The sequence below is a fragment of the Myiozetetes cayanensis genome, unplaced genomic scaffold, assembly GCF_022539395.1.
Source record: "Myiozetetes cayanensis isolate MyiCay16 unplaced genomic scaffold, myiCay2020 scf5-8, whole genome shotgun sequence".
Taxonomy (NCBI): domain Eukaryota; kingdom Metazoa; phylum Chordata; class Aves; order Passeriformes; family Tyrannidae; genus Myiozetetes; species Myiozetetes cayanensis.
Window position 1 is genome coordinate 27,270,445 of NW_026087742.1, and position 22,512 is coordinate 27,292,956.

The 22,512-nt window shown below is 45.4% G+C and overlaps 3 protein-coding genes across 5 annotated transcripts in view; 2 read left to right on the plus strand and 1 right to left on the minus strand.

Moving 5' to 3' along the window:
• Positions 1–2,509, minus strand: part of LOC126648582 (solute carrier family 25 member 36-like) — a 13,070-nt gene extending 10,561 nt beyond the window's left edge. The window contains exon 1 of the mRNA XM_050331785.1: positions 2,435–2,509. Within this exon, the coding sequence (XP_050187742.1) occupies positions 2,435–2,451 (17 nt within the window). The 5' untranslated portion in view covers positions 2,452–2,509. The remainder of the gene's footprint in view (positions 1–2,434) is intronic.
• A 455-nt stretch (positions 2,510–2,964) lies between these two features.
• On the plus strand, positions 2,965–13,940 carry PEX5 (peroxisomal biogenesis factor 5). 2 transcript variants are annotated; one of them, XM_050331778.1, is made up of 15 exons: positions 2,965–3,262; positions 3,695–3,730; positions 3,898–4,030; positions 4,729–4,863; positions 5,899–6,004; positions 7,198–7,288; positions 7,669–7,785; positions 8,150–8,242; positions 8,420–8,539; positions 9,114–9,257; positions 11,375–11,445; positions 11,615–11,830; positions 11,947–12,112; positions 12,283–12,440; positions 12,812–13,940. In XM_050331778.1, the coding sequence occupies exons 1-15, from the start codon at positions 3,113–3,115 to the stop codon at positions 13,011–13,013; spliced, it is 1,938 nt and encodes a 645-aa protein (XP_050187735.1). In that variant the 5' UTR covers positions 2,965–3,112; the 3' UTR covers positions 13,014–13,940. The 2 variants fall into 2 exon arrangements, with proteins under 2 accessions (XP_050187735.1, XP_050187736.1); XM_050331779.1 differs by lacking the exon at positions 7,669–7,785 and having other exon boundaries at positions 2,967–3,262.
• Positions 13,941–17,023: 3,083 nt separating this feature from the next.
• LOC126648585 (epidermal differentiation-specific protein-like) lies at positions 17,024–21,741 on the plus strand. 2 transcript variants are annotated; one of them, XM_050331790.1, is made up of 2 exons: positions 17,024–19,256; positions 20,718–21,741. In XM_050331790.1, exon 2 carries the CDS (start codon positions 20,771–20,773, stop codon positions 21,299–21,301), a length of 531 nt encoding a protein of 176 aa, XP_050187747.1. In that variant the 5' UTR covers positions 17,024–19,256; positions 20,718–20,770; the 3' UTR covers positions 21,302–21,741. The 2 variants fall into 2 exon arrangements, with proteins under 2 accessions (XP_050187747.1, XP_050187748.1); XM_050331791.1 differs by having other exon boundaries at positions 17,024–18,733.
• Positions 21,742–22,512: the final 771 nt, after the last annotated feature.

Here is a 22,512-nt window from a genome sequence, read left to right on the forward strand (position 1 = left end):
CCTAATATTTCACTTCTTACTGCCAAATTATTTATACTTCACATGCAAGGGTCCATTTATTTTGCTTCTTTTCCTATTGACTGTTTTCTGTCTCTGAACAGAAATAGTTGTGGCTTCAGCAGGACAAATGCACCATGAGCTATAGCTGCGTTTGTCCTGGATGCTTTGCCACCATTGCCACTTCTGGCCCTTTCAGTATCATCACATTCTTTTGGGACTATAAGGGATATGTGAGGCCATCCAACTTTTCCTTTTTTCACCTCTGCTCTCGATCTAACACCTAGAAAGTCTTGCTCTGCAAGGTTTCTCTCTGTACCTTCAGATGGAGAGGCACCTGTGCCTCACTCTTAAGCAATGGTAAACTATGAATGAGTCATAGAAGATGTTTTCTGAAGGCCTCCAACACTACAGGCTGTCTTCAGCTTGGTGCAAATGATACCACAACATTTTCACTAGACCAAAGGATTGCTTATTGTTGGAACTGGTTCAACAACGAGCATTGCTTTACAAGACTCTTGGTGAGCCTGAAGGTAGTCAAGAAACAGAAAAAACCCTGTCTTCCCATTTTTCTTTAGTGTTTCTTGTCCCTGCAGGCAGCAGCGATGACCCTGGGTGTATTCTCTGTGGGGCTGTTTTGCTGCTCAGCCTTGCTGCTCACAGAAGGGAGGCTGTGGGGTCTTTTTTTACAGGACAGTCTTTCCAAGTCCCTGTCCTGGACCACTAAGCCAGGCTGGACTGGTATCATAAGCTGGTGTCATAGGCATACCCCAAGACCTTGTTACAAATGTTTATAAATTAGAACTGCTTCATCTTGACTTCTTCACTGCTCAGTCTGTGATGGCTTTGTTATTTAGGTCCACACCTTGTCTCAATACTCATTCTCCTGCTCTCCATGTCTTTGTATAGTCTATTGGTTTTACCTAGGAGCAGCACTGCCCACCATTTCTTCTAGAAAGTAATTTAGGATTCTCCCCAAAGCCTCCTCCACCCCTCTCTCTTCAACTGCAAGAGCAGTTGAGTGTATGTAGGATTGCCAGTTGGTAATAGTGGGCGAGCCTTGTTTTGTCCTTCCGGGGGGTTCATTCTAGAAGGGTTGGGTTAGTGCACTCACAGTCCTAGGACGACTACAACTCACAGGAAGGGCAGACCTTACGGCAGACATCTGGAAGAGTGGAATGTATTGTGCCTGTGTTATATCGTGTGTGCAAGTTGGTCTCCATGTGTAAGAGTAGTTATGTAAACGGCTTTTCAGGTGTCACCACTTTAATGCAGCTACCTGCCAGATGTAGGGTGCTTCCACAGCAGTGCCCCAATGGGTGTCTGATGTGTGCTTCCAAAATGAATCTTCCAGTAACCCCAGCTTGCTGGGCTTAGGTTTGTGCTGCAAAACAGTCTCAGTGTGCAAACGGGATTCCTTTTAGGTGGTGCTAAGCTAGTGTGCTGTACATAGGAGACACTCCCCCAAACCTGTTTCATGTGAATGTTGTATTTTCAGCCCCAGCTCTTACAACTTTAAAGATCTGCTCCCGCTGAGCCTTACTGCTTGCTAGCACAGAACCAGCTGTGGACGTCACATGTGTTTCAAAGCTGTAAGCAGAGCAGTCAAGGAGGCCTACTGCCAAAGAATTGTGTCTTAGCCAGCACCAGATGTCAGTGTTTGGACAGATGAACCACACCTGGCAAATCTGGAGGGGACCCTGCAGAGGAGCATATGCCTTTGAAAAGGAGAAGAGGGGATTTGGTTCTGTAAACAATTTATTTCCAGTACCCTGTTGTCACGGGAGGCAGTACACATCACGCAAACCCCTCCTTGTGCTTTTCCCATTCTTTTAGACACTATAAACAAATGACCTCTGATTTTCCAGGTGGTTTGACCCTCCTTTGGAATCACGTCTGTAGAAGGATCAAGGCTGTGAAGGAGTTGACGTTTCTATGGCTTATCTGAAGCCATCACATACTTTTCAGTCAAATGCAGGCACTTTTGACCTGTGTCTGCCAGCTGCAACATTCAATTGATCCCAGAGCAAACTATAAAATATTAGTCCGTCAGCCGGATGAGCGTGTTCTAATACAGTATATGCTCATTTACGTATACATACAAATATATACATGTATGTACCATATCCATCTCATTTGAATATATGTATACTTTTACATATATTTGCAAATACAAGGAGATGAATACGGTACATACCACATATATATCTTGCATTTACATATACATACATATCTCAGATAATCATGCCATACACATACCTCACATATATATATACATATACATACCTCAGCTATACATACCATATACATCTCGTTGTATTTGCAAACATATGTATATATAAATATACGTACATATAAATATATACACATATAAATATATACGTATATGTAAATATTTATATATATATATATTCAGGGAGATGTGCAGGGTGCATACCATATACATACACACATTGCTTCGCTCCAGCGGCGGCGCGGAGCGAGGGGCACATCCCTCGGTAACCGGCCCGGCAGCTGCGGGAGCAGGGTGGGTCAGGATGGGGCGGGGTCGGGCGGGGTCCAGCGGCCTGGGGCCGGTGCCCGTGGCGGCGGCGACACGGGCGGTGACACGGGCGGCGACACGGGCGGTGACACGGGCGGCGACACGGGCGGCCCCCGCGCGGTGCAGCCCCCGGGACTCTGCCCTTTAGGGGCCGCGGTGCGTGTCCCTTTGAGGGCTGGCCCCGCCCCCCCGCGCGAGCCGTGCGCGCCCCGGCGGCCCCAGGTGCGGAGCGGGCGGGGGAGCCCCGGCCGTCCGTCCAGGGCTGCCGCCGGGGCGGGCGGGGCGAGCGGGACGGGGCAGGACAGGACAGGGTTCCCGGGCGGCGGGAAGAAGGGAGGGGCGGGTGGGGGCGCGGTGCTCGGGGCGGGCGCCGCGGCCCTGCCGTCCTGGCGAGCGGGTGTCCGTCCTCTCCCGGGCCGGGCCCGCGGGGGAGGCGGCGCTGGCGGGTGGCGGCCGGGTCGGGGTCAGCAGGTCGCTCCGCCCGGCGCTCACCCGGTGTCTGTGCCGCCCCGGTGCCAGGTGCAGGCGCGGCGGCGTTCGGCGCCGACCCTCCCTCCCTCCCTGCCCGGCGCCATGGCCATGAGGGAGCTGGTGGAGCCGGAGTGCGGGGGCTCCAACCCCCTGATGAAGCTGGCGGGGCACTTCACGCAGGACAAAGCCCTGCGGCAGGAAGGGCTGCAGGGCCCGCTGGCCTGGCCCCCAGGCACCACCGAAGCCGCAGCCGTGAGTGTTGGTCCGCTTGCTGGGCTGGGGCTGGGTCGGTCGGCTCGGGTCGCGGGTGGGCTGCGAAGGCGGCCGCGGGGTGAGCACTGCGCGGGGACTGTCCCTGCACAAAGGGGCAGTGCGACGTTTTTTGGGGAAAGAGGCCACGGAGTCACCCGGCGCAGGGCTTTGGGGTGAGGGCATGTTTGTTGGTGGCTGTGGTGACCTGTACACCTTGCTGTCGCCGTCCTAAGTCAGAGAGTGGTGGGAGGGGGGTCGGACAGGATCCCTCAAAGTGTTCCTGTTGCTTTAGCAGGCAGCTAATGCAAGAAAATGTTGACAGCCTAAGCTGAAGGAAGAGGAAGATGTAATCTAATTGGGTCACAGGTTGCGTGGCGGTGGGGGGGATATGGGATCAAAACTGTTGACACGATTGCCGACTGTTCCCTGCAGGTATCCAAACCACTGGGAGTGGCCACCGAAGATGAGGTAAGAACAGATCCTTATAGCTTTTCTCATCAATGCTGTTTGTTATTTTTTTGCCTTATCTGATGCTAGTATTTCCTTCTGACAAGCCCACTTCTCTCTCTCATGCTCCATGGAGCTGTCTGTTCATCTTCTGTGCAACGTTTGTAATCCATCTTTGTCTTTGGCAGCTGGTTGGAGAGTTTCTGCAAGGACAGAATGGCCCTTTACTATCCCGTGCACCCCAGACCTTTAAGATGGATGACCTGTTGGCTGAGATGCAAGAGATTGAACAGTCAAGCTTCCGGCAGGCCCCTCAGCGAGGTGAGGGGAGCTGGAGTAGGTAGAGGTCTGGAAAAGATCTTGGTGTTACGGTTAAGCTCCCAGCAGCGTGGTTCCCATCTATTCAGCACTTGTGAGATTGTATCTGGAGTATAGTTTGGAGATTTGGGCTTCCCAGTACACTTATCTACGGGAACAAGTTCAATGGAAATAAACAGAGTATTCAGGGACAGGAATACGTGTTGTAAGAGGAAAGGCTGAGGGAACTGGACATGTTTAGCCTGGGGAAGGGTCTAAGGGGAAGGGAGGTGGAGTGTCTCATTGCTGTCTTCAGCAAGCCATGGTCAAGATCTTCACAGTGATAGACAGGAGAAGGAGAAGGACAAGGGGAATGGATACAACTTGTGGAAGGAGGAACTGACGAGGTGTATGGAAATATTTCTTCCCTTGGATGAGGCAGTTCAGTACTGGAACAGGTGCCTAGGGAGGCTGGGCCAGACTTGGACAAGTTGAGAAGTTACCTGATGAATGCCCTGGGGAACCTAATGTCTAGCTTTAGTGTTAATCTGCTGTGAGAGCACTAGCAACCTCCAGAGATTCCTTCCAAGTGGAATATTTCTGTGATTTTGTTCTAACAAAGAGAAGGGGAAAGATCAGAGGTGATGAGGGCTAACCTGGAATACTTAAATGATGCCTTCGAGCGCTCCAGTCCTCACTTCCATTTTTTTTTCTTTGTGTAGCTCCAGGTGTGGCAGCCCTGGCGCTGTCTGAAAACTGGACCCAGGAATTCTTGGCTGCAGCAGATAGTACTGGTGATGTCTCTTCAGATTACAATGAGGCTGACTGGTCACAGGAGTTCATTGCTGAAGTGACAGGTGAAGTGTCCCTTTTGGAATTACTGTCAAGATGATGTCCAGTCACATGTCTGTGTATGGTGAAGAGTTACTGAATGTGAAATTGCAGTCTTGCTTTAGGCCCAGCAGTCATTGTTTCCTGTAGCAGCTTTAATGGAGTGGTGGATAGAGAAACTCCTTTGTGATGGCTTAGCCAGGTTGTGAACAATATGGTGTGGCAGCCTTTATTTAGGTTTAAGGGTCTTTGGTTTTATCTTAAGTTACTTAGAGAACTTAGGAGAAGCACTCTATTTAAACTGCTTTTATAAAAATTGTGATTCTACTGATGCAAGTTGGAAATGGTCTAGTACTGCTTCTTGCTTTCATGTTCTCTAATTCCCTCTCTTAAGGCTAAATTTTTCTTTGGTACAAAGGTGAATCTTTGGCCAATATTTTGTGTCAGTTACATGGAGGTAGACGGCGGTTACACCCTGGAAATGTGCAAAGTGAATGTTTCTGGCCTGAAAGTTAAGCTTCCTATTTAAAGCAAGCCAGTGCTTTATCTGAAAAGCCATTCTGCATTGTGTTTAGAACCGTGTCTGGAATAAGATCCTGTTACCATCCATGTTCTAATCTGGAAATTACGAGTAAGATTTAAATAGATCCTTTTCTCTTCTCCTGGGGTTACCACTGTAGAAAACTGGGTAGTCCCATTCTTTGACTTTCAGTCTTTATATTTCTGGGAATATAAATTGGCATTTACAAAGGTCTTTGATGAAAGTCCTGATTAAAACCTAGTGCTTTATAGGCTCTGCTTTTGGCAGAGACTGGTAATGCATTGCTAATTTTCTTGACCTACATAGTATCACACAGGGAGCAGACAAACAAGTTGTGATATTAAAACAGAAAATCATAAGTTTATTGTCACTACAGTGGCACCTGTATTAATACACTGTCTGAACCTAAGGCTTGATTTTGAGGTCAGAATAAACAAAAACAGAATAAGCAAGTAGAAACAAAGGTGTAATGGTCTGCCTGTCTTACTTTTCTCCCTATTTCTCCTGATGTCCTATGCAGATCCGCTGTCTGTGTCTCCTGCCAAGTGGGCAGAAGAATACCTAGAGCAGTCAGAGGAGAAACTATGGCTCGGGGAATCAGAAGATCAGTCTTTGGCAGATAAATGGTGAGTCCGACTTCTCAAGACTAGCTGTTGCTGCTAGGTAGTTGCGTTGGTGAAGTTTGGATAGATGATAGAAGTCTGCTGTGGCCTGAATACTTTTGAGTCTTTTAACCTAAAATGATGTTCTCAGGCCTTCGGTCTCAGAGAGAGGAGGAAACCATGCTTGGAAACTGAAGTTTTTAAGACAGTCTAGCTTTTCTGTTCTCTGGTTCCAGGAAGATACTTTGATCATGTAGGCTAGTTCAATCTCATGCCTAATGGAAAGCTTCTTATAGCGATTTCAGGAATGAGCTCAGGAAATTTTTTTCTGCAACGGATGCTTTTTTAGATTTAGAGATTTCAAGTACTAGATGCTTCTAGTTTGTAAACTTTCCTCAGTTTATCTCACTATCTGACAAACCACTTCCAACCTTTCCTCAACATATTTCTGGATTCAGCTGTCTAGATATTATTTTAATGTGTTTTTTTCTGGTAGATAAAAGAATGGTCTACTACTACGGATCATCTCTCTGTAGATATCTGTTGAGTACAGTCAAATTTTTCAGTTAAAGAAGGAAAACACACACAAGCAATTTGGACTTCTTAGATCTTTTCCTAAAAGAGATTTTGTGTATTTGGATTCTCCTTCCTCTCAGCTCTTGCCTTGTTTGATGCCTTTCTGCAAATGACAGACATTCCTGAGTTATTACCACCAGTTCCAAAGACCTCCCCAAGCGGTAACACCTAGAACTGGTCCTATCCTGCTGTAAGCCAGACAACATATTGAGTTGTGTGCTTACTGTGAGCCCTCAGTCCTCTGCGGAGCTGATGCTTTTCCAAGACACTGTTTTCCTCTTCAGTGGGCATGACCTACTTTCTTTGTTCCCGGATATATGACCTTGTTTTTGGTAGGGCTAAAACTTGCAGTGCCTGATAGCATGAGAGCTTGCCAGGGAATCCAGACTGCTCTGCAGAACTGTGCTGACTCTGATTGTTTCATTCTGCTACCATTTGCATCAGTTAACTTAGTGGTAATTTTGAATTTTTACAGATGGGTAGTGGTACTGAATCATGTAGGAAAACCTCAGAATCTTTTAGGAGGGGTTGTATCCCTCAATACTGTTGTCTGGCCCGTTGTGTACACTGTGGTTAGTGAAAGAGTTTGCTGTTGCCTGGTATCAGACCACCTCTTTCCCTTTTACTGCCTCTGAACACAGGTATGAGGAATATCAGCCTGAGGATGATCTTAAGAAAACTGTTACCGATTTTCTCTCTAAAGTGGATGATCCAAAACTCAAGAATACTGAGGTGAGAAATCTCCTGATTGGGGCTGAGAGATGAAGTACTGCTGTGAATTAGTAATTTTATAATTAGTAATAGCTATGTAACTGTGAGTAAGGGGTGTGGGGAATTGAGAGGGGTGAAGAGAGTAAAGGAATAAAGCCTCCTGTTGTCCCATATTTCCATTTCTTCCCTGATTCCTGGAAGTTGAACCCTACAATCCACTTTTAGACATTATCCATCTCTACAACATGACTCTCCTGAAGTCCAGTCCTCCCCACCTTTCCGGGCCTTTTGCGCTCGCTTTGCAGAGAGAAGCCCTCTTAGTGAAGGAGGGGGGCATGGGCAGAGGGCTTGTTGGCACAGCATCTGCCCAGCTCCACCCTTGTTTCATTTCTCTGCTGCAGTTCCTAAAGTTTGTCCGCCAGATCGGAGATGGGAGGGTATCGATCGAAGCTAATCAGGTGACCCACAGAGACCAAGATCAGGCAGAGCAATGGGCAGCAGAGTTTATACAGCAGCAGGTAGGAGCCCCAGGCCTGGATGCTCTGAAGGAAGAAAGCTTTTTGCCACAGTGCCACAGTCTGGGAGCAAGGGAGAATGGCAAATTCAACTCTCAGCAATGCTGAGGGAGACAAGGGAGGGGCTGTTGGGCTCTTAGCAGAGTCTAGCCAGAAACCGGGAATGTGTATGGACAGTTTGTTTTCTCATCTCCCATAGCATCTGGGAGGAAGAGGAGATTCAGATGAACTCTTTTTCACTTTATAGGCCATCAGTTCTTACTGATGAGGAGGAGGGGTCATCACAGACCCTCCTGCTGTTTTGGGATGTGCCCTGAGGTATCCAAATTCTAAAAAGAAAGGTGTGTTTCTGTTTCCAAACTGCCAGGGGGCATCCGATGCCTGGGTGGATCAATTTGCGCGATCTGGGAACATGTCAACTCTTGATACGGAATTTGAGCAGGCAAAGGCTGCTGTGGAGGTAAAGCTGACTGAGAAGGAGGGCTGGGGTGCCAACTGAGTGCCCATGGTAGGGTTACCTCTCTCCTTTGCATGCTTTGAGGAGGGCTGGAAGCATTTTAGAGGGACTTCTCTGGCATGTGTATAGACCTGAGTTTTATAGTTGATTTACTCTAGTCACATTCTGTTGTCCCTTCAGTCAGATGTGGACTTCTGGGACAAACTCCAGGCAGAGTGTGAGGAGATGGCCAAGAGAGATGCAGAGGCTCACCCTTGGCTCTCTGATTACGAAGACTTCAGCTCTTCATCATATGACAAGGTAATGGAGAAGAGGTCTCTCAGCACTAGCACTGTGATGGGATGCCTTGAGGAGGCTGGCAGTGTGTCTGCCTCACACGTGAGCTCCGCAGACCTAAATGCTGATAGGATTCCTTCTCACACTGATCTTTCACTGTTACATACATTTTCGTCCCAGATCAAGGGTTTAACTACTGTTTTCACTTAGGCTTGTCTGCAAATGCTGTCTGGTTCTTGTCCAACACCAAATACCAAATGCAGGGATTCTATGCGATGGGTGCAAGTGTTGTGTCTGTCCCCTGGCCCTGTCCACGCCCCTTTCCGCAGCCCCTCCCAAGCTGATAAGATCCATACCGAATGTTTCGTCTCTGTGGCAACTTGTTCCAGGTCGGGTTTGGGAGAATTTTTCAGCGCAAAGCAGGCAGGAAGAAGAACCATTATTCTCTGATCTGCAAATTAGCCATGAGGACAAGATGCTGGCTGGTCTGCAGTCTGATTGTTCTGATGCATCAAGACTAGATTGTGCTGTGTTTTAGAGAGTGCTCTTCTCCCTAAGCCTGTCTTCTAGCATTAGCCCTGTCTGTCTTCCCTGCTAGAGTTACCAGTTTGAGGAAGATAATCCCATGAGAGATCACCCAGATGCATTTGAAGAGGGGCGGAAGCGCTTAGAGGAAGGCGACCTCCCCAATGCTGTCTTGCTCTTTGAGGCTGCAGTGCAACAGAAGCCAGATCATATGGAGGTGAGTGGCAGCAGAGGTAACGGGCAGAGGTGTCAGGGTGAGTGTAGAAAACTCACTGCAGTGTTAGGAACTGTGCAGGATGTATGAAAACATCTAATTTTTTTGTGACTCTGGGTTTGTAACTGATATATGCGGATCCCCAGGGGGGCTATGAGCAGAGGAGGTTTATGACTTAAGGTCACTTACAGGAAACACAAAGGCACTGGCCCAGAGCTCTGTAAAATCTTTGTAGCACATGATACTGCGCACGGAGCCAAGACAAGTTCTCATCTCTTAAGTTGCTTCTGTGAAAGTCTTTATTGGCATTGTAAGTTTGGAGATGCTTATGACAGATAACCGCTTTCAGTATTTGTATTGAAGTCTAATTCTGAGCAACTCATTAGACTAGGGGTTCTGAATAAGACCTTCATCTAGATGCTGGGAGAAGATGTAACCCAGAAGGGTTGAGAGAGATGGCTTGAGTGTCTACACAGTCCTCACTTGAATTTGTGGGCCAAAGAATTATTTTTACACTGAAGACGGATTTCCAGCTCCAAGTTCAGTGAATACTTTTTTCCATAATCACTTCAGCTTCTGCAGGATGAATTGAGAAATGGAATAGTCTGTGAGCTTTTCTCCAGAGGTACAGGACATGGATGTTCTCAGGAGGAAGAATGCAAATACATGCGTGTTGTCTGTTTCTGGAGTGCCTGCCTCAAGGACTCGGGGCCGCTGAATTCTCAGTGTGTCTAATTCAAGCCCTGCTAATTGTATATGATTGGACATACATAATTTGTTTTTTCTGAGACTTAGATGAGTGACATCTTGGAACAGAGGTTCTTGCCTTCAGGGAATAGACATCTGTCTTTCTAGGGTACTAGGTGAAAAGTAGGTTTGAAGTGGAAGGTTTGAAGATCAGCTTTAGCTTTAAAGTGGTCGAAAGGTGTTGTTAATACTCTTTTAGAACTGTCACTTTCTTCTCATAGGCAGTGTGGGCTGCAGGCTGAGCATGATGGAGAGCTAGTAGAAACCTTAGGGGAAGAAATCTTGGTCCAGTTCTGGCTGGCTGTATTGAAAACATTCTGAATTCTACTGTGACTGCAAAAAGTACAGGAGAAGTCAAGACTTCACAAATGGTACTGTGATCAAATAGACATGAACAATTGCACTGAAGGAAATGTCAGGTTTGCTTTGGTCCAAGTCCCAACGTTACCTTGAATCTCAGCTCTTCTGCTGGCAGAACACTACAACTGGCAGTTGTGTGATCAGCTCTTCTTGAGTTGCAGCTAGCTGTATGGTGAGGCATTAGAAATTCAAGACAGTAGATTGCCTTCGGCTTGTGGTGGCTTGTGCAGCATTTCTGGGTCTTTGCTAATGAAACAGTTTCCTTCTGTGAGGCAGCGGATGCTGCATTTTGTGACTTATGTTCCAAAAGCCGGTACTTCGTGTTGACAATCCCACCAACTGTGTAACCTATTTTGAAGCCGGGGTGTGGATATCAACGTAAAGTGTTGATAAAACCGATGCTTTGAATTTAATGCCTTAGTTAAATATTCCCTATGTCAGCTGCCTGGAGATGGAAGTCATTTTCATGTACTGGTGTCACGATGATTGAAAATTCAGTAAAATAACAGTGCTTCTACTTTCAGGTCTGATAGTCAACTCTCCGATTGCCACTTGCTAGTGGACCACTGCACAAGTACATACAGCTGCCTGCCTCGGGGGTCTTCATATTGTTAGCACTGCTGCTATGCTGTGTTGTTCTTGGGAAATAAGAGATCGGCATTTTCCTCCTCCCTCTGCAGTTTGACCACAGTTAGAAGTTAAAAGTGGAGATTCTGTGATTTAAGTGTAAAACTGCCAAGAGTTGCTTTATGATAGATTTCCAGGTAGACATTCACTTCTTTTCACTATAAGAATGCCAATTTTGTTGGCCTTGAGGACCTATGTGCCATGAGATCTGTGTATCTTTTGAGAGGAACTTATACCTGTGGCTAATGTGTATATTTTGATATATTTGGTTTCACTTTAAAAATTTGTAGGATAATATGGTGGATTTAATCTCTGTGTCTGTGGCTTATTGGCTGATCTTTTTCTATGTGAATAAGTTGAACTTTATACATCTTTATCTTCCCCAGGCCTGGCAATATCTGGGAACCACCCAAGCAGAGAATGAACAGGAGCTTTTGGCAATCAGTGCCCTCAGACAGTGAGTGTTGCAGAAGTGCTCCTGAGCATGGATCCTTGTCTAGTGCGTGGTGCCACAAGGACCATATGGCTCTTGCGGTGTGCTCTGTCTCGATTGTGTTGCCCCCTGTATCTGGGTGTCTCCTGGACTGATTTAATACTGTATTCACTTCTCTTTCTTTGACCTGCAGGTGCTTGGAACTGCAGCCTGGGAACCTCACAGCACTTATGGCTTTAGCAGTCAGCTTCACCAATGAGTCCCTGCAGAAGCAAGCTTGTGAGACCCTGCGGGACTGGCTACGCCATAATCCAGATTATGCCCACCTGCTGGAGAAGGAACCAGAGGAGACGGTCTCGGGGACAAACCTGGGCCCTTCCAAGCGTGTCCTAGGTTCCCTGCTTTCTGAGTGAGTTAGGATTACAAATTTCAGCCTTCAGCTGAAAGGCTTCTTGGAGGGCTTGGACTGGTCCCCAGGCCAGCTCTCTCCACAGTGCACCAATATCCTGTTCTGTGCATTCCCAGCTCACTGTTTTTGGAGGTGAAAGAGCTGTTCTTAGCAGCTGTGCGCAGCAACCCCTCAACTGTGGATCCTGATGTTCAGTGTGGCCTAGGTGTCCTTTTCAACCTCAGTGGCGAGTATGAGAAGGCCGTGGATTGCTTCAGTGCTGCACTCAGCGTGCGCCCCAATGTAAGAAAGGGCAGACTGTGGTTTAAGGGTGAAGGCTTGGGTGGAGGTGCTGTGTGTATGAGAGGTACATATTTGGAGCGGAGGAATAAGACAGACATGTGGGGAAGGAAAGCTTGGAGCTTAAAGACATCCAGTTCATCTCAGCCCCCTCTCTCTGCCCATTCCTCCAGGACCATCTTCTATGGAACAAGCTCGGTGCCACCCTGGCCAATGGGAATCGGAGTGAAGAAGCTGTGGCCGCGTATCGTCGGGCGCTGGAGCTGCAGCCGGGATACATCCGCTCTCGATACAACTTGGGCATCAGTTGCATCAACTTAGGCGCCCACCGGTGAGCACAGGATGGGCAGATCTGCTGTGACCCAGCAATTTGCATGTGTTTGTAGGAGAGAGGCTGTGATAGGTTACTAGGGCAGTGCCACACTGCCTGCAGCCTCCTCTTGGCATAGGAGAGCAGAGCGAGTGTGTGTACTCTGCCCTGAAATCAAAGTGTCACAGTTACAGTTGGAGTAGAGGCCATCTGGACTTCAGACTCTTTCCCTCTTTAGAGGGGAAAGGGGAACCTCTGGTTCTGAAATGGGGCAGGATCTGCTGAAGAGGAGGAAACTGTTTTGGAGGGGAAATACTTTAGAAGCAAAGGGGGAGGGAGTATGAGAAGTACTGTCTTTTCCACTAAGCATGTGTATGTTCTCATGTTGACAGTGAGGCTGTGGAGCACTTCTTAGAGGCTTTGCACATGCAGCAGAAGAGCCGAGGTCCACGGGGGCAGCAAGGAGCTATGTCTGACAACATCTGGAGCACCCTCCGCATGGCCCTCTCCATGCTGGGGCAGAGTGACCTGTATGGGGCAGCTGATGCCCGGGATCTTCCCACACTGCTTCAGGCATTTGGCCTCCAGCAGTGACTCTGGGATGGGCTCCCCTGTGAGTGCAGGGTTGACCCAGCCCAGCAATGAGTGACCTTTCTTAGAGAGAAAATGTTCACAAGGGTTCACAGACATCTTTGCCCTGGTAGGGCAGGTCATTGGCAACTGCTTTTTTTTCAAGCCCCCCTTTTGAAGTGTGCAACTTTTGCAACTTGTCTGTTGTGGCTTGAGCATCTCTGAGTGGTTCACGTTATCACCTCCTTGACTGACTGACACTCTGCTGGTACGCAGATCACCAACGTGGGGAAGATAGCAACATCCAGCCCTCTTACCAGACTGCATCTGCAGTAATGCCCAGCTTGGCTGTGACACCTTGTGATAGCCATTCGGCAGAGACTGCCTGCAAGGGTGTATTTTGAGTGCAGGTTGCTTGGGTGGGGTGGGATTGCCGTTTGGTGAAAGGGTGAAAAGTTCTGACTTTTGAGCATGCTTCCCCACGTATGTGCTTGCACATATGTGTATGTGGGTTGCTAGGGAAAAATGGGGTAATAGTCCCCTTTTCTGGCCACTGGTAACTTCATGGTACAGACAGATGCTAGTTTCTCAGTGTCTCTTCATAAACCTTTTAAGACAAGAGTATTGTACTTATGCTAGGGACATAGGGTGGAGGCCCTTACCCTGTTAGGGTAAGAGGAGATCCCAGAGTTCAGGCTTGAGAGATTGTGATAGGAATAAAAGTCTAAAATATAACCTCTCCTCCCAGAATATGGTGGGGAAAGGGGTCAAGTCTTAATTTTCTCTTGCGCACCTGTCATTGTTTTCCTTTGTGCAGAAGTTTCCCATCTTGTGTGTAACTGAATCTTGTTAATTATAAATATCTGTATATGATTCTATTGGGGAAAATGTTTTTTAATTGTAAAGTATTTTGTATAATAAAGGTATATGCCCACCGGTTTTCAAAAGATAGATTAGAATCTCTCTCAGTTTCTGTCTCCCTTTTTGACCCAGGTTTTGTTTTATGGATAGCTTATCCAAATGAAGCTTAAAGGACCTCATTTTGCTGTAGCCCCAGGCTTCAGTTCAGTGAGCCAGCAGAAGAGCTTCCCCATGCCAAAAGCTCTCTTTTTCCTTGCTTAGTTTTTGGAGGTCAGTGACGCACTTTTTTTTCATCTTCTGGCCATCTGCAGTGAAGGAGGTTGTGTTATATTTTGTCACCTCTTTAAGGAACCTGACTGCTGCAGTAGTCAAGGCTGGGGGCTTAACGCAAGGGAGCACTGACCCTTTCTATTCCTCCAGGCACCTGTTTCTTCGTATCTCTATCTCACAGGCTTGGTTTTCTCTTGCTACTATAACAATCAGGAGCAGTAAGTCTGTGCAGGGAATAGGTCTTGCTGTATGTTTTCTGAGTTTCAGTGTCCCCAGTGTCTCCCATCCAACCCTGTGTTCACCAAGACCTACGTGCACCGTTCTGAGATTGCTGTAATGCAGGTAAAACAACTCACTGCTTGTGCAGCCTAAAAGGAAAGGAAACACTGCTTTTGCGTCCTGCTCACTCCCACTGCTCCTGGTCAGAGATGTGTCTTCTGGTTTTTGCTGATCTCAGTCCTTCTGTCGTATTCTTCTCTGCTAAGTGAAAGAAAACATTAGTATCTATGCTGTGCCTCACTTGCTGTCCAGGTGTTTTCCCTTCCTCTTTGCTGTCTCTTACCACTGATTTCCTTTGCGTCTTTACTCCAATACATTCCTCTCTGTTCACACTCATAACTGCTTGACCTTTCCTTTTTCTCCTCCTCAGGTTTCATTAATGCTGCTCCTCTCCTTGGTTTCCTAGTTGTCTCAATTTCTCTTGCCATTTGGCTTGACTTCTTGACTTGGTGCTTGGTATCCTTCCATATCACACAATCTCCCCAGTCCCTGCAGCTAGTGTGGGCTGTCACCATTTGTTCTCTTTCCCTGTAAATCATTCTCACTTTCTTCCCCCTCCCACCTTAAATCATCTCACAGCATCTGAGCTACCTTTGCTGAGGATGAATCTTCACCTAGACACTAGACCCTACACCTAGACACTAGACCCTATTTAGTCTCCCAGGACTGAGTGAAGGTTGAGCTGCCTTTTTTTCAAACAGGTTTTGTCTAACCTTGTCCTTTTAAGAGCTATCTTTGGAAATGGAGTGTTGATGCAAGGAACACCAGCTGACTGATTGGATCTGCATTCTGGTTCCAGTTCACACCTTTTGCCTATCCTCTTACAACCATGTCTCTGGTCTCCAAACCCAGCTTGCACTGGGATTCTGTACGTATCTTGATCCTGGTTTGCATTTCCAACCACATCCATGTCTTCTGTTGGCAAGCCCAGTTGTACAGTGGGGGTGTGTAGCAGGTACTAAGCATTTTAGATTCACCTAAAGGTAAGGCTCTGAGGGATGTTTGGATGCCCCTAATCCAACCCCTTGCTCACAACAGGCCTGACCCTAGTTGAGGGCCTTATAAATGATCGTACTCTCCAATTTTTGTGCTTTCAGTGTTTTCTCCTCTTGTACTTTTCCCAGTGCCCAGAGCAGTGGCAGGGTTTATCACCACTGAAAACTTGTGAGGGATCCCAGCATGCCCTTTACCAAATCATTGGAGATTGCAGGGAACAAGCTAATCTTTCATAGGGCCCTGAGCATGTGGTCAAATGGGATAGTTCAGTACATGTTCTTCCACCTGTGCTTCTTGATATGTTTCTGCTGTTTTTCTTCCTTCAGTGTTTTAGTTACTTGCTGCTTAAGACCCCAAAAGGTCATAGAATCTCTTGGTGCTGACCTTAACGTCCAGACAGAAAATGAAAATGTGCTTCAGAGGTCCACTGAAATACCTGATGACGGATGGGTTGGGTTTTTTTTGAAACTTTTCTGTTTCCCTGTGCATTTATTAAGCAGAAGTGACACCTAGTGTTGAGTCGGGGACAGGTCCGTGTCCGTCACACTCGTGCTTGGACCAAGGACACTAAAGGGTTTATGAGCACAACCTGCTAATAAAACATGAAAGGAACAAAATGCCGGATGCATTTTCTGAACGTGCAGGTTTTGTGAGCTGGAGAGGCTTTCTCAGACAAATGTACTGTGAAGCCCCTGCTTCTCCCCAGTACTAAGCATCTAATTAGTCTGGGTCTTTGTGTTTGTGGAGCCCAGTCTAGCAACTATGCCATGGATACCCATACATTCATTTATTATACAACCCAGAAAGCAACCCAGTTGGGTTTCTGACATTTTGAACTAAAAGTTATTCACAGATGATCTGTTACCTTGTTTGCTTGTTTGTTGCCCCTCAAGGGTTAGGTAGTAAATGCATCTTAGTCTGACTTTGTGTGTGGGCTGTTCACAGCTTGGGATTCTGTGGATTCTGTGGTCCAGTTGCATGTTCTTAGGTTGCATTTTTGGGGACTGTTTCATTTGAGAGACAGAGGTCTGAGAGCCAAAAGTGAGACTGACTTCATCTTTGTGGTGAAAAATTACTTTATCAGCCCCAACAACTGCAAAGAATGTAAAAATAAAAAAACTACCCCCTCCAACCACAAAACCTCCTCCAAAACAAAGGAACCAGTGTCCTGTTCCCTTGAGTTCAAAACTACCAGACAAAAAAACCCCAAACAAACAAACAAACAAACAAAACACGCACACACACAAACGAACAAACAAAAAAATCCCAAAAAACAACTATCAGAAACTGGGGAGGTGCAGTTTATGTGTGATTTTATTATTTTTTTTAATCCTCTTGTTTTAGAGTAAGGAATAAAAGAGATGAGTAATTCTTGAGATACAAACTAAGGTATCCACTGTGGTAGAGCAGGATAGGAACACAGGAGGTTCTGGTGGGTTGAAGGAGTTTGCTGTTAATTTGATCTTTTCACCGTTTTACCTTTTTGAGCACTGTGAAGTGGGTGCATACGAGAAAACTACTACTTTAAGTGAAATTGTTTAATCACCCTGCAATCTAGCAGTGAATAGTCTCTAAACAAGAAAAGAGAAAAACAGTTTTATGAAAGAGGTAAAAATACTTTAGTCTTTAGTCTTTGCTTGTTGAAGTGGTTTTTGCATATTTGCTGATTTTCAATGAATCTTCATGTTCATCATTTATCTCACTCCTTGTATTGCTTTTTTCTGAGGGCAATAGAGGAAGAGGGTTTTAACCCTTTCCTCTTGGAGTTTTCTTCTCTTTTGCTTTTGAAACAAGCTTTCTTTGCCAGATTTTGAGACACTGCTGTTTCTACAGGAAGGAGATAAGGGGAAGTTTGGGAAACCTGATCTAGTGGAAGGTGTCCCTGCCCATGGCAGGGGGGTTGCAATTAGATGATCCTTAAGGTCCGTCCCAACCCAAACGATTCTGCGATTCAAAGACAAAAAGCAAACAAACCCAACCCACAAAGAAAACTCCATAAATATTTCTGGTGTCAAACCCCTAACCCCACCCTATGGTATTCTCCTTTTTTTTAGTGGCTTACTTCCTTGTGCATAAAGCACCACATAAGTGAGATTAGCAACATTTAAATCCATTTAGTTTTCAATCCTAATAATACTAGGAAAGATGGTCATTAGAACCAAGAACTCATTTGGTTTTTGTGAACCTGGGAGTATTTGTATAGAGATCCTTTGCCATCTTTTTGTATCAATATATCCCATCACATACCACCTTTTGGTTTTCCTTGAAACCATGAAAAGCCCCACTGCCAGCTTTGGTGCTCTGCAGAGAGTATGTCGGTGATTTAGGAGCCTACTGTTGCCTGCGTCACTCTGTGACATAGTTGAGATACGCTCAGTATTTATGATGCCTTCGTGGCTCACACATTTGGCCAAAGGGCTTTTCTGAGTCTGCAGGTGCTGAGAAAGATAGGAATGTTTAGCTCATGATTAATTATGTCATATTAGATATATACTTTTATTTTAGGAATACAACTAAATAATTTAATGAGTAAAACATACTAGCAGGCTCAGATGAATGACTGTTGTTCACTGGCAACATAGATCCATCCTGTTCTATGCTGGTTTAGTCCTTGTTTCAAGCATTCCTCACACTGGTGTTCTCATTTTTCCTCTCTTCATTTGCCAAAGAGCGAACACAATGGTTGAGGAGTGGAATCTTTCCCTTTCCAGCAGCACTGAACTGTAGGTCGAGGTCACTGCAACACGTACAGCCATGCTCTCAAAGTGTGATTGTGTGATTTTCCTGTATGGAGAAGTGATTTCACATATCGCTGCTGCTACAAAGTGAGGGCCTGCTTCTCTCCAAATCCCAAAATGAAAATTTCAATTGCTCTACTTCCAGCCTCTGGAGAACAGCAAAAGAACGAATCATGTGGAAAAACCCCAAAACTGCAACTACGTATTTTTATGCTGGCTTAGTTCTGTGATCTGGTATACCATGGGCTCAGCCAAGCACTGGTGAAAGACACGCAGCATGAGCATTTGGCTGGAGCTAGTGTACAGGCTGCTTGTTTTGGCAGGGATAAACTGTCTCCCTTTCCAGCTCCCCATCTTTTCTAGTAACTTCGTACCTGACAGAGCAGGGATGCCTGAAGCATCCCACAGCGAACTAATGAAGATCACATTGCTTCCTCCTGCTTTTTGGCATGCTGGCCGATGAACCCACCTGAAAGTACATTACAGAGTGAACCTGCCTTGTGAAAATAAGAAAAAATATTGCCACTGCAGCTCTGCTACAGCCTCCTTGCCCTGCTTTACCAGCTCTGCATCTCTGTGGCTGCTCAAAAGGCTATGTAGGTGAGAAGGGGGAAGAGAATTTTTAAAAACCTTGCTTAAATACCACCTCTGTCACCTGAATATCTCTCACTGAAAGTCTCTGGAAAATTAAGGTTGTTCATTATAGGTGCTTCCCACATAAGCAAAATGTAAACTGCAACCAGCACAAAAGATCTACAGCCTGTGTGTCACAAAGTACTTCAATATATTTTTTTATTACTGCAATTCATATGGCTTCTGAAGGATAAGGACAAACAAGAACCAAAGTTCTAAGGTTTTATCAAGATGGTGGTGCTTCAACAGACCTTTGACCCAGAGCAATGAGATAGTTGGCTGTAGGATGATCAAAATTAAAAATGAAATAGTTAATGATTTTTATTCCCTGAGTGTAATATTGGCCACTGCCCAGTTCTGTTGACTGGGGTGTTTCACAAGACTTCTGTGCAAGCTATAAATGCAGGCAGGTGAGACGCCTTCCACAAACAGCAGCTCCGGACTGCAGGGATTGCCCTCAGCTCTCCCCATCTCTGAAGCTGACATCAAGGTGAGAGGCACACTTTTTACGTGAAAACCGTAATGGTTTCTTGGGCAGGTGCTGTGAAATGCAGTTGAAGAGAGAGGGTTTTAGTGTTGAGATGAGAGCCCCAAGCACATGTGTGAGGGTCTGCTGTCTGTATTCTGTGGACACTTATCCCACCTTTCAGGTGATGAGAAGATGGCTGCGAGACAAACATACCTTTCAAAGGGATAGTGTGGAGAGGGCCATTGATACATAATTCTGAAGGGTGAAATTAAATTATTTTACAAACTTATCTTGGTCATGGGATCTTTATGCTGTATCAGCAAAATTAACTGGCTTGCTAAAATTACTTTTTCTATAGGTAGAAGGTAATGGTGCTTAATCAATTAGTAAGTTAAAGTTCAGGTTCCCCCGGCTTCCATAAATTCTATTGCAACAGTGAAAAAATGCTTAAGTGTTTTTAATCACACTGTGAGATTTTTTAAAAAGGTTTAAGGGATTGGGGGGGTTATTACTTATTATGATCCACATGTCTTGCAGTATTAATCTGTTTTTAACCTTACTGGGCATACTTGTTCTTCTCCCATCCATTCTCAGAATCAGCTAGAGGAACTGCTTTTTTGCCTCAGATGTATTTGCTCTGAAATCTAAATCTTTGCTCCAATGACTGTTAGATGATATAAAGAGGGAGTTGTTGCCATAACTGGCTGCTCATGACCGTTCCTGAAGCTGTTACTAATAAATATTATAGTTCTTTAACTGAATCCAGATGACTGTGTGGAGTTAGATACATGTATTCCTAACAGTGTTAGAAAGAGACATTTACAATTTGAACTTTAGTCTGATTCAAAGAGGTGTTGCTTAGAACTTGATTGCTTCTCAGTGTATGTCAAGAACAGGAATCTCTTGATTTCAGTAAAATTTCATATAAAAAGAGAAATAAGGTATTTCAGTGAGCCCAAAGTTCACTTCTGCCCTTAAAAAATAGCCCTTTTTTCCTGTTTGTAGTACAAAAGGCACTTTCCTTTAGAAATTAATTGTGTGTCTCACTGCTTTTATATTATAATCTATATGGATCATGAAACCTAGTCCAAACAATGAGGGCCAGTTTCTAAAATAATTCTCAATTGCAGCATCAAATATCAACGTAAAGATTTATCACCAATTATATATTCTATTCCATTATTATTTAGCATATACCAATAAAATGTTAAACTAAATGCTCAGATGTCCCTTATACAAAATCCAACTAAATAAAAATGGATGGTTCTGGTGTACATACCTCATTTTACTTTTTTCCTCCAAAATCAAATTTCTGTGTCATGTCCTCACTCTTTCACAGCTGTTGTTATGTTTATTCTCTGCTAAAAATGTTTTACTTTTCTTTTTTTTTACCTTTTGTCCACTATGCATTCCAGCATTTCGTGTCTAGTGTGTAAAGGCTTCTCACAAGAATTTCTTGTTTTCTCTTTTCATTTTCTGCAGGTTATCATCCAACTTCTACAGCAGAATATCTGAACTCTAGAAGTCCTACTGAGATGGGAAAAATCATCATTTATGAGCATGCCAACTTCCAGGGTTTGTCCAAAGAATTGACCACTGACATTGCCAATCTAAAAGACATAGATTGGAATGATTGTATCTCCTCAGTGAGAGTTATCGGCCAGCCTTGGGTGGCTTATCAGCATGCAAACTATGCAGGCAATTTAGTGGTATTTGAGGAGGGAGAGCATGACTTTGTTGGTAAAAAGATGAATGATAAGATCAGTTCTCTGCGGGTGATCACTGAACGTCTGCACGATCCTCAGATCACCCTCTATGAACATGCTGATTACCAAGGGAGGAGCAGAGTAGTAAGAGAAGCCACCAATCTGGCTAGGGGACATGACAATGACACCACGTCTTCTCATAAAGTCCAGAGAGGTGTCTGGCTGTTGTGTGAGAACAGTGATGGAAGTGGATTTCAATACATTGCACGAGAACATGAACACCTTCCAAATTACAAGGCAATCAACTTCAATGACAAGCTTTCATTCCTGCGTCCCCTTCGCCCGGGTCATCACTGTTAGACTGCAAATCCTGCAAGACTAAGGGAAGATGCAACCCCAGCAAGAAATTGGAGACCTAGATCTCCACCTTTGCTTGTGTTGCCTTTTCCCCCTGTGTCACAGGAACAGCAAAGATGCAAGAGCTCCCTGCTGTGCTTCCCTGCAGATCTGTACTTCTTAATCCTGCCTTGCACTCTTCTCCCACCCCATGAATGCAGGAATTTTCATACCTGATCATATAGAAGAGACTCCAAGATAAGAGACATGTCAGGGACATGTCAGCTATCACACTCACAGCTGGCAGTGCCCTGTACTATGGAATGTAGAAGCATTGCATGTTGCCTCTGCTGCCAGGTACATTAAAAAATGTGAATATATAACCAGCATCACTTCATTTGTAATTTGTTTTACAATGCCCTTGCAATACCACGACCTCTGCCATTGCCTATAATCCATTTTGTGCTGATGCCATTAAAAATTCTTTTGCAAGCAACAGTGGGTCTGTTTTATGCATTATTGTGGATAAATATTGCTGTTTCATGATGAGATGTCTCTGTGTGTCCTGAAAATGGTCATTTGTAAGCATTTTTCATGGATCTCTCCTGAAAGATTTTATCTCTTTCCAGTTTATTTAATCTCAAGGCTTTTATCACACTGATGATACAGTCTTCTCTTGCCCTAAATTATAGGTGGCTTTTGCTAAACTTGTATCCAAATCTTTGAATATCCCACCACCCATTGCTCTCAGTGTAGTGCTTAACAGACCATTGCATCGCTCAGTTTCTCCAGAGGCTGGTGCATGACAGGGGATGTGGCACACCCACTCAATGCCACATTCTTTAGCACAGGTATCTATGAGGTTGTTTAAAGAGACCCATGGGAAGCCTGACTGGCAGTGAGGACTGAGGCAAAATAACTCACTGACTACCTCAGCCTTCTCCATACCTGTTGCTACCAGTTCTCCCTTCTCATTTATCTGGGGTGTACACTCTCCTTGGCCTTTCTCTTTGGACCTATGTACTCATAGAATCCCTTCTTATTGGTCTTCAGATCTTGCCTAGTCCCATTCTATCAGTGCCTTGCCTTTCCCAACCAAATCTCTACACATCCGAGTCATACCCTGGTACTCTCCCCAGGCCACCTGTCCCTGCTTCCACTGGTTGTTCATTTCTTTCTTATGCCTTAGTGTGAGGAGCAGGTCCTTGCTCAGCCATGCCAGATTCTAGCCTGTC